The sequence below is a fragment of the Diabrotica undecimpunctata genome, chromosome 11, assembly GCF_040954645.1.
Source record: "Diabrotica undecimpunctata isolate CICGRU chromosome 11, icDiaUnde3, whole genome shotgun sequence".
Lineage (NCBI taxonomy): Eukaryota > Metazoa > Arthropoda > Insecta > Coleoptera > Chrysomelidae > Diabrotica > Diabrotica undecimpunctata.
The window spans coordinates 27,852,852-27,865,853 of NC_092813.1; the positions used below are offsets into that span (position 1 = coordinate 27,852,852).

Sequence of the window (13,002 nt, forward strand, 5' to 3'; positions counted from 1 at the left end):
ACAACTGAATATGTCCAAGGAAGAACTCTTAGCGTTTATCGGGATAAATTTTTTATTGGGCTACCATATAGTTCCTGGAATCCGAAATTATTGGTCACCTCAAGAAGATCTATCTGTTTCACTTGTTGCAGAAACTATGCCAAGGAATAGGTTTTAGACCATTTTAAGATTTTTGCACGTAATGGCAAAATATCAACATCCCAGTACTCCAAGTAATAAAATATTAAAACGAATCTATGGGCAGTGTAGACCATCACGACCAATTAAGGCAATGTTACGGTTTGTACAGAAGATCTAATAAATATGGTGGCATCGACTTTTTTGTGCATTCCTAGAAATAAACTTAGTAAATAGTTTTATTATAGCTAGAAAAGTATTAGAGCCACCTCTAAAAAATCTTTTGGATTTTCGTAGAGACCTTACTAGTAGCCTCTGTTTTGCTTTCCCCCACAAAACAACCAAGACTGCAAGAGAAAAAAAACGGCGACATAATTTTATCGTTTCTTCGGAAATAACATTGTCCAATAGAAGAAATCACTGGCCAAAATTTGATGATCGAAGGGGAAGATGTGAAGTTTGTAGTATGAACAAAATACAATCTAAACCGATGTCAATTTGCTCTTTATGTAAAGTTTTTTTATGTATTAACCAAAATAAGAACTGTTTCATATAATATTAGATAAATAATTGAAATATATAGTTATTATAATATGCTTTAATTTTTTCTTTCATTTTGAATTTATACAAGGGGTACTTTTTAGTATCATATTGTTTTAGTAACAACACATCAATTATGGAAATTAAATTGTTTAAAATTTATTAAAAAATGTTTATAGGATCTTCTTTTGATTAAAAAAGTATTATCTTCATGATAACAATATCTGGGATATAAGAATGATTCCGGTTACTGGTACTTTTAAGTACCTGTGGGACTGAAAGTGTTAATATATATTTGCAGATTCATCTAAAAAGGGCAAAATAAAATAATAAATTTTAAACTAATAATTTGAGCACAGAAAAACAAGAAGGATATATCATTAAACAGGGTCATTGTTTGCAAAAATAAATAGCGACATTTTGATTTTTCTTACTTTGTTTCATAAATTTAATAACTACATCTTCGTTTTGAGAATCAATAAAAAGGCAACATCTATATTTTTATGACTGCCCAGATTTTATATGAACTAGTGTCATTAATCAGCTTTCTTTAATACCTATAGCCAGAAAAGAATTGAGTTATTATTATTAAATAGGGGTAAGTGATGACTGGAAGATTTGTAAATTATTTCTCTCGGCACTCGAAAAGCCGAAAATATAAGACTGTTGTTGCGATGGACGTCTTCTTCACATACAAAAAAACACATTGTCAGAAACCAGATAGACTTTATACTTGTAAATAGCAGATATAAAAACTCTATAACCTCAGTTAAAATTTATCCTGGAGTAGATAATAACTCAGACCACAATCCGTTAGTTGCTGACGTGAAAATAAAATTAAAAAGAACTGAACTTAGAAAACAACAACCAAAAACTAATGTAAGAATGCTGAAAAATAAAGAAATAAAAAACGAATTAAAAAATAACGTGAATGTTAATATGCAAAAAACACTAAGTAACTGACAACAAACAAATTATGGATGTAAATAAAAAGTGGTGTAATATAAAAAACACATTACTGAAACCAGCTCAAAAAAGTTTGATACAACATAGGTCAGAGGCTAAAAAACAGTGGATGACAGAAGAAATACTATTACAAATGGAAGAAAGAAGGAAATGTAAAGGAAAAAATCTACGGAAGTATAAAGAAATACAACGAATAATTAAGGAAAAAATCAAAACAGCTAAGGAAATCTATTTAATGAAACAATGTAAAGAGATAGAAAAACTAGACCCAATCAATCAATCAATATTATTTATTTCATCTGACTTTTACAAGTATTGAAATGCGTCAAATACAATCTATGCTTAGTAAAAACTATAAGTACATAAATGCAGTTAACATAAAAACATAACATATACACAAAACATACAAATTGTAAAAATATGATATGAGAAATAAGCACAAAAAATAAGCGAAGTGACTGGAATGGGTCGAAATAGACAGCAAGGACACATAAAAGACAAAAAAGGAGTACTACTAATAGATTTACCAGAGAAATTAAGACGACGGGAGGAGTACGTTAGAGAACTTTTCCAATATGAAAGAAGTGCAATGCAGAAAATACAAGAATTAAAACCTTTAGAGAGACAGAAGATCACGATAGATGAAATCAAATATGCTATCAAAAACTCTAAAGACAATATGGCAGCTAGATTAGATGAAATACCAGTAGAACTATTAAAACTAGTGGAACAATATAACATGGAAGTATTGGCAGATTTATTCAACACGGTGTACGATACAGGAATAATACCAAAAGAGTGGCTGAAGTTAGCATTTATAACCATCCCTAAAAAACAAGCAGCAAAAGAGCTCTGATTATCGTACACTGAGCCTCATGAGTCATACTTTAAAAGTACTGTTGAAAGAAATACATAAGAGAATATATGAAAGGCTAGAGGAGGATATTAGCGAGACGCAGTTCGGGTTCCGAAATAAAATGGGAACTCAAGAAGGACTATTTGCCATCAACATATTGATTCAGCGATGTCGGGATGTAAACGTTGGTCTATACTTGTACTTTGTTGACTACGAAAAAGCTTTCGATAAAGTAGAAAAGATCTGTAGAAATGAAGAAGAAGATCAGAAGAAATGAAGATCTGTAAAGTAGTTAGACAGGGATGTGTTTTTTTTCCAAAATTTTTCAAAACACGCTCAATAATATCAAAGCGGGAGTTACCGTTATCGGAAAATGAATTAACAACTTACGATATGCAGATGACACTGTGATCATAGCAACGAATATAGAAGATCTACAACATCTTATCGGAAGCTTAAATATGAATAGTGCTAAGATGGGAATTACTATAAACGCTAATAAAACGAGGTACATGCTAATTACAAAAAGACCACAAAATATACATCACCTATTGACAATTAATGGTAACGTGATAAAACAAGTAGAAAAATATCAGTACTTGGGAACTTTGATCAATGAAATAAATGATCATACTGCAGAAATGAACAGGCGAATAGAGATTGCCAGATCAGCATTTATACGAATGAAGCCACTCCAAAGATGCAAAAATCTAAATTTGGAGATCAGACTACGTACCATTTGCTGTTATATATTTTCAATATTATTATATGGAGCTGAGACTTGGACATTAAAAAAATGCAATTTAAAAAGAATCTAGGCTTTCGAACTGGGGTTGTATCGCAGAGTATTAAAAATATCATGGACTGATAGAATTTCAAATAAAGAAGTACTGGAGAGGGTTGGTAAATAAACAGAACTAATCACCACTATACAAACCAGAAAACTGGAATACCTAGACCACGTGATGACGGGACCAAAATATGAAATTTTGAGACTCATAATACAGGGAAAGATTCAAGGAAGAAGATCTGTTGGCTAAAGGCAGAACTCATGGTTGAAGATTCTACGTTATTGGTATGAATGCAGATCGATTGATTTATTTAGAGCAGCAAGTTCAAAAATAAAAATAGTTATTATGATTGCCAACCTCCATAGGGAGACTGCACTCTAAGAAGAAGAATGAAATGTTCTTACAAAAGAATTTAAAGCCATTGTTGTAACTTACAACAGTTAAAATTATTTTAATGAAATGTACATTGTTTTTCAACTGCCCCCCGTATGTTATCTGCTATGTCTATATCTCTTTTTGACCTGTTAAAAACGCAGATACTTCCCCCGTTACGTCTCGAGGAGAACACATTTTTTGTCAGTCACCAACTAACAGGGGTCGAGTGCGTACCGTATGGGGTTTTATCTTCGTTTTACGCAATGACGCTCTAAAAATTGTATACCAGCCTCCGTAGATAAGGAATTTTGTTTAATGCTACTGTACTGTGTGTAATAGAATTTTGTAGTATATCAACGTTGTAGTTATTTATCATAATTAGTGAACCAGCCCTGGAAAAGCAGTAAAGTCTAAATTAAGTTTAGCTACGAACATAATACCTGTTCGTACTCTAATTGTATATTAGCAAGGTTCAATTGGCTAAGCTTTATACAATTTGGTCCTACTCGAGCACGGATATATTATAATGTTTGGTTACATCAGTGAAGAAAAAAGTAAGATAAACGTGGTCTTAAAGTGGAAAATTCCGGTGTAATTAGTGCCGGCTGGTAAATACATAAAGTTTTACACATAGCTAGTTCTCTCTCACTCGCTCTCTCCATAGAAAGTGGTATTGTTCGCTCACTCTTCTGCAAGATATTTGGTGTCTCGGTTAGACGAAGATAACGCTGTCTCACTCATGCAAAAGTTCCAGTCTGTGGTAGTGACGTAACAGTAGGAGTCGCCTGCGCAAACGGAAATTTTGGTTCATGACAACTGGTGAGTTCGTTCTGATCTATTGATAATTATTGACATTTAATTGAGTAATAAAATCACGGTATCAACTACTTGATTATATTTGGATGATTTGCTTGAATCATAATCTGTATTTTGATTAGTTTGAATTTGTTTAAATAAGTTTGCACTTAATTATTCTCTTAGTATGGAGGAGTTGAAAAAATCTCGTAAATCTCTAAAGGCTAGACTTACTAGAATTTCTAATTGGTTTAGTATAAATAAAGATTGTGAAACTATTGATTTGTTACTTGAAAAACAAAGTCAATTAGCGTTACATTTCTCTGAATATGAAAAAATTCAACAACAAATTGAAGGTCTCGATGACTCTGAATTAGATTCACAGGAGTCAATTGAATTCGAAGAAAAATATACGAATACTCTAGTAAATATTAAAATACAGATAAAAGCTTTAAGTAATAACATTTTAGATTATAGTAAAAATACTCCAATAGAACATATCTCAAAAGGCACAGTTAAATTGCCCGAAATCTCTATGCAAACCTTTGAAGGTAATTTTGAGGATTGGAATTCGTTTTTTCAACTATTCTGTACTTTAGTGATTGATAACTCACAGTTAAATGATTTGCAGAGATTTATTTATCTCAAATCTTTTCTGAGGCGTGAACCATTAGAATTAATCAAAAATATTGAAGTGGTAAATGACAATTTTCAAATTGCTTTGGACACGCTTAAGGAAAGGTATGATAATAAACCTCGAATTGTATCATTACTCATAAAAAGGTTATTAAAGGTTTCATCTCTAGCAAAATGTACCTCACAAACTCTGAGAAACTTTATTACTCAAGCAAAACAAAACATTATGGCTCTAAATAATCTGGAGGTTCCAACTCAATATTGGGATCTCATTTTAATTGAGATATTTTTAGAAAAACTAGACTATAACACACATAAGGCTTTTGAATACGAGGTAGGTACAAAAAGTTTACCTACGCTAAAACAATTCTTTGAGTTTTTAGAAAATAGATGCAATATTTTAGAAAAACTTAACTGTTCTGAAACCCAACAGAAAGGTTTTAAATATTCACAAAAGGTGACACATTTTTCAAGCTCAGATAACAAGGTTAATTCTAATAAATTGAATTGTAGTTTTTGTAATCATTCGATGCACAACATTTATCAATGTGAAAAATTTAAAGCCAGTTCTCTTTCAGATAGGAATAATTTCGTTAAGTTAAAGCATTTGTGTAAGAATTGTCTTGGAAGTAAACATTTTGTAGCAAACTGTACTTCTCAAAGAACATGTAATATATGCAATAAGAAGCATCACTCTCTCTTGCACAGTGCCAACACTTCTATGGTTTCAAGCATCTCTCGTTCTCAAGTTCCTTCATCTAATTCTCATGCTCAAAACTCTCAACCTTCTCAAGGTACAAGTAGTGATAATCACATGCCTAGTGTATCACAAAGGAGTGCTCATAGTTTACAGCCTCAAACCTCTTGTATGTCAGATACAACCCAAACGTTTACTGCCCTCTCTATAAAAAATGAAGTTCTCTTAGCAACAGCTTTAGTCACATTATATACAAAAGAACATCAACCCATAAGAGCCCGTTGTCTACTAGACAACGCTAGTCAGACCTCGTTTATTACACAAGAGCTTGTTAATAAACTTAAACTCTCTCCTTATACTAGAACATTAGAAATTTCAACGCTCTCCCAAAATTGTTCAGTGTCTAATAAAATGGTAGATTTAAAAATCTTCTCTCTTTATGACTGTAAAAAGGGGTTCATGACCTCGTGTGCTGTTCTCAAGAATATAACATGCAGACTCCCTCAAGTGCCGATTGATAGAACTAAAATCAAGCTTCCGGAGTGGGTACAATTGGCTGATCCATCATACTCAGTTCCCGGAAAAATTGACATGTTGTTAGGTTCAGATGTTTATGGAAAACTCTTATTAAATGATCTTATACAACTTGGAGATGGTCTTCCCACACTACAAAATACACATTTCGGTTATGTTATGTTTGGACAGGTTCCAGTTCGCCCTCACTCTAAAAATAATCTAAATTTATGTACTTTGCATGATAAGTCGCAAATCCTCTCAACCTCTAACTCGCAGCACGTTTCTCTCTTTACCCAATCCTTGTCAGATGACTCTATTGATAATAAACTTCAAAAATTCTGGGAAATTGAAGAGATTCCAGATAAAACCATTTTAACTCCTCAAGAAAATCTAGCAGAGCAAATATTTAAAAATACAACTCAAATTCTTCCGGACGGTAGATTTCAAGTGGACATTCCTTTAATTTCTAAGGATGCACCTACACAATTAGGGGATTCCTTTTATATGGCAAAGAAAAGATTTTTATCCTTAGAAAACAAACTCGTCAAGAACAATGAACTCTACACGCAATACAAAAATTTCATAAGTGAATATATATCTCTTTCTCATGCAAGGGTAGTTCCTCTCTCTCTTTTAAATTCAGACTCAGGTAAAAAATATTTTCTTCCTCATCATTGTGTACTTAAGGAAGATAGTTTAACCACTAAGTTACGAGTAGTTTTTGATGGGTCAATGAAAACTACTACACAGGTATCATTAAATGATTTAATGTTAAAGGGTTACAGGACACAGCCAGAATTATTTGATATTCTTATTCGTTTTAGGACTTATAAATTTGCCCTTACAGCTGACATTCAAAAAATGTTCAGGCAAATTAAAATTAATCCCGATCAAACTTTTCTACTAAATATTTTATGGCGTGATTCACCGCAAGAGGAATTGCAATGTTTAGAATTACAAACAGTAACTTATGGAACGAAATCGGCCCCCTTTCTAAGTACCCGTTGCTTAATGGAATTAGCCCATGTTCACAAGAATTCATATCCTCTCGCTAGTGATGCTTTGTTAAATTCATGTTATGTAGATGACATTCTCTTTGGCTCCGAAACTCTGGATGGTCTCTTTAAGGCTCATAATGAAATATCTGAACTTCTTAAAAAGGCATGTATCTCACTACACAAATGGTGCTCTAACTCTAAGGAATTTTTAACAAATATCACTAACAAATCTCAAATTGCTAGTTATACAATTTCTCCAGAAAAGATTGCATCCAACAAGGTCTTAGGTTTACGTTGGGATGCCCAAACAGACAGTTTCTCAATTTCTATACCTAAAATTATGGTTAAAACTTCTTTCACAAAACGTGAAGTACTCTCCACAATAGCGCAAATATTTGATCCTCAGGGTCTCATAGCTCCTGTTACTATTATCGCAAAGATAATAATGCAAAAGATTTGGTTGTCAAAGGTAAATTGGGATGATGCTCTTACTTCTGAGTTACAATCAGAATGGATTGTATTTGTTTCTAATATCCCGTTCCTCAAAAATATTAATATTCCTAGACCACTATTCAGAACTGATCCAGATAAAATTATAAAAATTGAAATTCACGCTTTCTCGGATGCTAGTATAAGAGCCTATGCTACATGTGTATATATACGAGTTATGGATCAATCTAAAAAGGTTAGTTGTACTCTTGTAGCTTCCAAAAGTCGTGTAGCTCCTCTCAAAACCCTAACTCTTCCACGATTGGAACTTATGGGCGCAGTTTTATGCTCCAAGCTCACTCAACGTTTAATTACTACCCTAAACTCAACTAGTATGCACATCAACTCTATTAACTTATGGTCCGATTCAGAAATTGTGCTGGCATGGCTTAAATCCCATCCTTCTCGATGGTCACAATTTGTAGCAAACCGTGTAGCACAAATTCAAGAAATATCCTCTGGTTTTCATTGGCGATATGTCAAATCAAAGGAAAATCCAGCAGATATTCTCTCTCGTGGACTCATACCATCCGAACTTGTAAATTCTCATTTATGGTGGCATGGACCACAATGGCTTGGTAAATATGATCTAACTCTAGATAGTTGTGACAAGGGGATGACATGTTCTAATCCACCCGAGGAAAGAAGATTATCTCATATGCAAACTCAACAATACCCTATAGAAAATTTTTGTTGTTCCATGTCAAATAAGTTTTCAAACTTCTCAACCTTTCAAAGAACCCTGGCTTATTGTTTTAGATTCATACACAATGCTACTATCTCTTCTGTCACAAGGTACGGCCCCCTTTCAGTATCAGAGTTGCATTCCTCTGAGCAAAAAATAATTACATTTTTGCAACTTGTTTACTTTTCTCAAGAAATTTCAGAGCTCAAGTCGGGAAAAACTCTTTCCAACAAATCTCTTCTTTCACTAAATGTTTTTCTTGATGATAAGGAGATGTTAAGAGTTGGTGGTAGACTCAAGCATGCTCACGTTCCCTTTGATCAGAAATATCCACTTCTGTTGCCCTCCAAACATCACATCGTCCAACTTATGTTGAAAAGAGAACATATTAGATTATGTCATTCAGGTGCCCAGACCACCCTTTCCAATTTTCGTCTCAAGTATTGGCCCTTAAATGGATTAAGAACAATAAAGAAAATTATCCACTCTTGTATTACTTGCTTTCGATTTAGGGCTCAACCTGCCTCTCAACTAATGGCAGACTTACCCAAAGAACGCCTAGTTGTCTCACACCCATTTACCAATGTAGGTACAGACTTTGGTGGACCTTTTTTTATAAAGAGTTCAAGACTTCGTAAGGCTCCAGTAACAAAATGTTATATTGCCATATTCGTATGTATGGTTACCCGTGCGGTCCATATAGAACTTGTGTCAGGACTCTCCACAGAGGCCTTCATACTCACACTCAAACGTTTCATTAGTAGGCGTGGCAATCCAAAAATAATTTACAGTGATAATGCTTCAAACTTCTTTGGTGCTAAGAACCAACTCAAGGAGTTCTCCACATTTTTAAAAAATAAGGAAACGTCTAACTCAATCCAAAATTTTCTTGCTGCTTCTGAAATAAGTTGGAAATTTATCCCCCCTCGCTCTCCTCATCATGGCGGATTATGGGAAGCCGCCATTAAAAGCACAAAATATCATATTTTTAGACTGATAGGAAATTCTCAACTGACATTTGAAGAGTTCAGTACCGTACTCGCTCAAATTGAAGCTGTTCTGAACTCACGTCCTCTATGTTCTTTATCTAACGATCCTTCAGATCTCTCTTGTTTAACTCCAGGACACTTTTTAATCGGTAAGCCTCTCACTTCTTTTCCTGAAAGGGATGTTTCTGATATATCCGAAAATAGATTGTCAATTTGGCAAAGGAGTACAAAAATTCAACAGTTGTTTTGGAAACGCTGGACTGTTGACTATTTAAATAGACTACAGAATAGGCCCAAATGGACCTCAACTAAGGAAAATTTGCAATTGAACGATTTGGTTCTCTTAAAGGATGAGAATAATCCTCCTTTGAAGTGGCCCCTGGCAAGAGTGATTGAAGTTTTTCCAGGAAGCAATAAGAGAGTTAGAGTTGTCAAGGTACAAACTAAGGATGGAATCTTTACTCGCTCAATTGCAAAACTATGTCCCTTACCAGATTATAAACGTTAATGTTAATTAGTATAAGAATAGTTTTTAAGATAGTGTTTGTTCGCGAGTGCGGTTAGTGTTTGTAGTGTCGTCTTACTTTTCGAACTTATGATGGAACAACCCTCTTTCTTAGTTTATATTATTATGTATATATTATTTTTCTTTCTGTAATTTTGTTAAATCCTCTTAATTTTGAAGGGAACCCTTCAACGTGTGGGCAGGATGTTGTAACTTACAACAGTTAAAATTATTTTAATGAAATGTACATTGTTTTTCAACTGCCCCCCGTATGTTATCTGCTATGTCTATATCTCTTTTTGACCTGTTAAAAACGCAGATACTTCCCCCGTTACGTCTCGAGGAGAACACATTTTTTGTCAGTCACCAACTAACAGGGGTCGAGTGCGTACCGTATGGGGTTTTATCTTCGTTTTACGCAATGACGCTCTAAAAATTGTATACCAGCCTCCGTAGATAAGGAATTTTGTTTAATGCTACTGTACTGTGTGTAATAGAATTTTGTAGTATATCAACGTTGTAGTTATTTATCATAATTAGTGAACCAGCCCTGGAAAAGCAGTAAAGTCTAAATTAAGTTTAGCTACGAACATAATACCTGTTCGTACTCTAATTGTATATTAGCAAGGTTCAATTGGCTAAGCTTTATACAGCCATTATACAACATATTTTGGAATAACGACTCTCCTAGTAAAATTCTCAAGCAACTTATCTACAACTCAGACTTATATGACAGGTAATGTGATAACAGACCAACAGATTCCGTTATTTACAAAAACTTACCTTACGTAAATTGCTTAACTAACAACATAATTAAGATTCTGAGTGCAATTCCCAAAATCATATATATATTCACTGATTCGACAGTATTCACTACCTTCTCTCGCTCAACCGTTTCCATCTCTCTCTGTAGTCCCATTCTCCATAGTTTAGGCCTCTCTTACTCATGACGTCGTCTACTTCGTTCCTCTAGGATTCTCGGGGTCGTCCTCTTTTTCTCCTTCTTATGGGGCTCCATTCGGTTATTCTCTTTATCCATCTGCTGTTGATAGTTCTTCTTACATGTCCATACCACTTTAGTCTTTTTTGTTCTGTATATGTCTGTCTGTATGTCTGTTTCTATTGATGTTCTTTGCTTTATTTCGTCATTACTTCTCCTATCCATTCTTGTTACTCTGCAGCATCTTCGGTACCAACGGTACTTAATCCCTTCCAATCAACTTAATCGTACAATATTTCTTAAAAATTTCATGATATTCTTCTTTTTCACAATTTTGTTGATTTTTTTTTAATGTTTTCTCTATCATCTCAAATACTCTGTCGCCAGGAAGGAATGAGTGCCCTATTATAGGAAAAACTATTTCAATTTTTCGTATGCTTCTTGGAGCACAGCTATCCAGAAACTTGCAGCACATAGTTAAAATATTTATATTCTTATTTTGTCCAGCGCAACCATTAGCCACCAAACGAATGGAGTCATATCCTGAGAGATTAGCTGATCTCAACGCATTAAATACAATGGAAGAAACCCTGTTGCATAATTTTTTTGCCCCCTTCGAGGTATACATTGAGACAGTACTGGGATTCAGGGATTCATTTGATAATCCTTTAACTACTGAAAGGTTATTACTATTTAAATGGGAATAAGCCACAATTAAAGGTTAAAGTACGTTTATTGACATTTCAATTTCCACTTCGGAAATCGTTCTCAAAATACAAATATGAGTAAATTATAAATAAATTGTATGTTGAGAACGATTTCCGAAGTGAAAATTGAAACGTCAATAAACGTACTTTAACCTTTAATTGTGGCTTATTCTCATTTAAATAGTAATTACTTTAACATGCCACAAGAAGATAGCTTCAGAACAATATAATGAAAGGTTATAACAGTAAAACTGTCGTGAATAGTACGCACTTTGATTTGAAGTTACTTTTGGCAAAACAAGATTCTTCTGACAATCAAAACTCAACATAAAACATTCTTGTGGTTTTTCTTGCAGGTGTTGGAAGAAGTCCATAAGTAACTCCATTTTCATTTTTAGACACCTTTTTCTTCTTCCGTTTTTTCCATTTTCTTCTGTATACATTTCTGCAGCTAAACAGAAAACAAAAAATATGAAACCTGTATACAAAGCCTTAGCAAATTTATCTATAGAAAAATCAGTAGTATCTATCTTCACAAGACATAACATTCCTACAAATGAAAATATCATTCTGAACGATCAATGTTTTAAGCTTCAAAATCATGTCAAATATCTAGGCCTTATTTTGGATAAGAAGTTAACTTGGAGACAACACATAAAGTACATGCTTGATAGATGTAACAAAGGCAGCAATTTCCTCAGAATGACAACTAAAACGTGGTGGGGTTGAGATGTAGAAACATCCTTGTTATTTTATCGCGCTTATATACGATCTATTCTAGATTACGGTGCTACTCTTTATGGTTCCGCCTCCAAGAACCTTTTAAGAAAAATCGACACGTTTCAAAATTCTATTATGAGGGTATGTTTGGGTGCTATGAGATCAACCCCTATACAACCCTTGTATGTTGAAGCCGCTTAGCTACCCCTGGAAAATAGAAGAAACTTTTTAAGTGAAAAATGCCTTCTTAAAATTCTATTAACTAGCTCCCAGTTATTTTCAAGCGTCCGTCAACTTAACGAGTCAGATCTTACAAACAAATATTGCGAGAAAAAACCTTCTCAGCCTTTATGCATGGCATTACAGAATAATCCTATTTTTTTCAAGAAATTGGACACGGTTGAGAGAAGCTTAGACTACTTTTCTTTATTCCACAGAACTCAGGTTATAATACTCACTTATAGTGAGAACACCAATATGAGTAGCAATCTTCTAAGATCTCTACTGCAGGATTATAGATAAGCCACAGTAATATACACGGACGCATCGAAAACAACAGAAGGGACTGGATGCGCATACTTTTTACCTGCTACAAACGTAGAATTCAAGTATAAACTACCATATGAATTTTCAATCTTTTCAGCGGAATCAATAGCTTTACTAACTTGAAGCTCTAAAAT

General features: G+C 33.9%; 1 protein-coding gene across 1 annotated transcript; it reads left to right on the forward strand.

Moving 5' to 3' along the window:
* The first annotated feature begins 4,627 nt into the window (after window positions 1-4,627).
* Window positions 4,628-9,958, forward strand: LOC140452815 (uncharacterized). Its single transcript, XM_072547147.1, has one exon. It carries the CDS (start codon window positions 4,628-4,630, stop codon window positions 9,956-9,958), a length of 5,331 nt encoding a protein of 1,776 aa, XP_072403248.1.
* Window positions 9,959-13,002: the final 3,044 nt, after the last annotated feature.

Excerpts from the sequence above, each read along its gene's own strand:
- LOC140452815 (XM_072547147.1), top strand. The coding sequence starts at position 4,628 with ATGGAGGAGTTGAAAAAATCTCGTAAATCTCTAAAGGCTAGACTTACT.